A 2,783-nucleotide genomic window follows, 5' to 3' on the forward strand; every position below is an offset into this window, starting at 1 on the left:
GCAATGGATCGCAAACATTCACGAGATACGCATGAACGTGCTAGTAGAAGTAAAAAAGAAAATTCGTGGGTAATATTTACACTCGAGAAGCGGATACATCATTTGCAAGTACATCAGCTCAAAAATTATCCAATACTCAAGACGAGGAAATTATAGTGGACTCAGGACATGGTTATCGTATCATCGCTTTCTTATCGGTTTTTACTACGATATCTCAGTTTGTTATTTGCAAAGAATGCAAAGAACAAGTACGTTTCGGTGAATGTAGTACTCGTGGTTTAGGTTTCAAAATAGCAGTTCAGTGCAAGTGCAACACGAGATATATAAATTCCTGCCCTTTGATAGACAATAAATCGTACGAGATAAATAGGAGACTTATATTCGTCATGAGACTATTGGGCGTTGGTAAAGAAGGCATAAATTTATTTTGCGGTCTCATGGATTTATCTCAAAATTTCAATAATTATTTATACTATGCTGCGGTAGAAAATATTTATATTGGAGCAAAAACTGTTTTTGATATATTGAGAAGAAAAGCAGTAGAAGAAGAAAAAATTAAAAATTCTGAAAATGGCAAACCAATGGCAGAGATAACTGTTTCTGGCGATGGAACATGGAAAAAGAGAGGCTTCAATTCGTTATTTGGAATCACAACCCTTATCGGAAAATATACAAGCAAAGTAGTTGATCTCGTTGTAAAATCTGCTTATTGTCATGCTTGTAAACTATGGGAATCTAAGTGCGGGACTCCGGAATATTTAATTTGGCTAGATGAACATGTAGAAGAATGTACTACAAATCATGAAGGATCAGCCGGAAAGATGGAAGTTGACGCTGTAAAAGAAATGTTTCAACGATCCTGGGAATTGTCGCAAGTCAAATACGCTCAGTATATTGGTGATGGAGATTCAAAAACTTTTAAAGCTCTGTTAGATATTAATGTTTATGGTGATGACTTACAAGTTAAAAAAAAAGAATGCGTTGGGCACGTAGAGAAGCGAATGGGGTCGCGATTGAGAAACATTAAAAAAAGTCGAAAACTTGGAGGCAAAAATAAATTAACAGATACGTTAATAAAAAAAATAACCATTTATTACGGATTGGCCATCAGAAGACATTCAGACTCAGTTGAGAATATGTATAATGCTGTATGGGCCATATTTCATCATAAAATCTCAACAAATAAAAATCCACAACACATGTATTGTCCAGTGGGGCCAGATAGTTGGTGTAAATGGCGCGTAGCTGAAAGTAACAACACTCTTGACGAATTCGACCATGAACCGGCACTGCACGAAGATGTTCAGCAAGCCTTAAAGCCAATTTTTGAAGATCTCTCATCGAGAGAATTATTAGAAAGATGTTTGGGTGGCGAAACTCAGAACAATAACGAGAGTTTCAACTCTACAGTTTGGCGACTCGCGCCTAAACATCTTCATTGCGGAGCAAAAGTCATCGAAATCGCGGCTTATTTAGCAACGGGAATATTTAATGAAGGATTTTATGCTATCCTGAAAACAATGACAACAATAGGAATAATTGTAGGAGAAAAAGCAAAAATGTTTTCCGAAGAGCGAGACCAACACCGCCTCGAAAGATCAGCGCGACGAAGCCTCGAAGCCACCAAAGAAGCTCGGACAAACCGTAGACATGAACAAATGGCCAAAAATCAACTTTACGAAGAAGAGGAAGGACTGTTATATGGCCCTGGAATATCTGAATAACAGACAAATCATGTGAGTACTTGATATACTTATGTAAACTAAACTTAAAACTTTAAACGCTGTTTTCTCGAAACAACATTTTTACGGATGGTGTGCAGGATATTTTTGTAACCACTGAACCGATTACCTTCAAATTTGGCCTGCATGTTCAGCAAACATTACTTTATCGTTTGATGAATCAGAATATTGATAAGTTATATAGTTTTTTTTTTACATAATAAAAAAGGACGAATTTTGATAGTAAAAACTATAGTTTTGATTTAAAAATTAATAACTTTCGCAATAATTTTTATTTTTTAATTCTGATTCATCAAACTGAAACTACAAGTGTATAAAGTAAAACGCCGTTTCACTTTTTTGTTTCAGACTACCTGGAAGGTCAATATCGTGCACACCAGCACATGAAGATTTTTGCGCAGCGGTATATTTAATAATATGTAACTTCGGTATTTATCAGTAAAACTTAACAAAAAAAAACTGTACATTCTTAAAAGATGGATAAAAACATGGTGCAAATTTCGAATTAATTGGATAGTTAGTTTCGGAAAAAAAAATTCCTAAATTTTGCTATGTTTTTGACCCGAAAAACCTGAATCCCCCCTTAAAGAAAGATTTTGGATTTAAAAACCGTTTTGCACGTATGTATGTTACGTCATTCTCTTTCATAAAACCCAAAACAAAAATAACAGTTTTGTCAGCAAGTAAGGCACAATTATCGACATCATTTGTTCCAACACTGAAGGTTTAAAACTGTATACACGAAATATCGTTTTTTTTTATAAATCACGACTGGACCATTTTATGCAGTTGTATTACAAGTTCTTCAAATTTGCGATTGGATAACTCCTGTAAAGGTAGTCTAGGTTTATACAGTTTTTTTTAATTTTCTGCATATGATTTTCATATTTAAAGCAACTTAAATTGTCCATACATCCAAAAGTTTGCACATCCTTGGCAAGGTGAATAAGATTGTGGACATTATGTGAAAGATATTCATTGCCATAAATAGTACCATAATTGGAAACAAACCACAACAATAAGGAATGTACATAAATATTA

At 34.4% G+C, this 2,783-nt stretch overlaps 1 protein-coding gene across 1 annotated transcript; it reads left to right on the forward strand.

The window, feature by feature from the left end:
• Positions 1–66: 66 nt before the first annotated feature.
• On the forward strand, positions 67–2,161 carry LOC105449700. The gene is made up of 2 exons (XM_011689070.1): positions 67–1,736; positions 2,091–2,161. Exon 1 carries the CDS (start codon positions 387–389, stop codon positions 1,722–1,724), a length of 1,338 nt encoding a protein of 445 aa, XP_011687372.1. The 5' UTR covers positions 67–386; the 3' UTR covers positions 1,725–1,736; positions 2,091–2,161.
• Positions 2,162–2,783: the final 622 nt, after the last annotated feature.

This window comes from Wasmannia auropunctata, unplaced genomic scaffold (assembly GCF_000956235.1).
Source record: "Wasmannia auropunctata unplaced genomic scaffold, wasmannia.A_1.0 LD336074.1, whole genome shotgun sequence".
In the NCBI taxonomy this organism is placed as follows: Eukaryota; Metazoa; Arthropoda; class Insecta; order Hymenoptera; family Formicidae; genus Wasmannia; species Wasmannia auropunctata.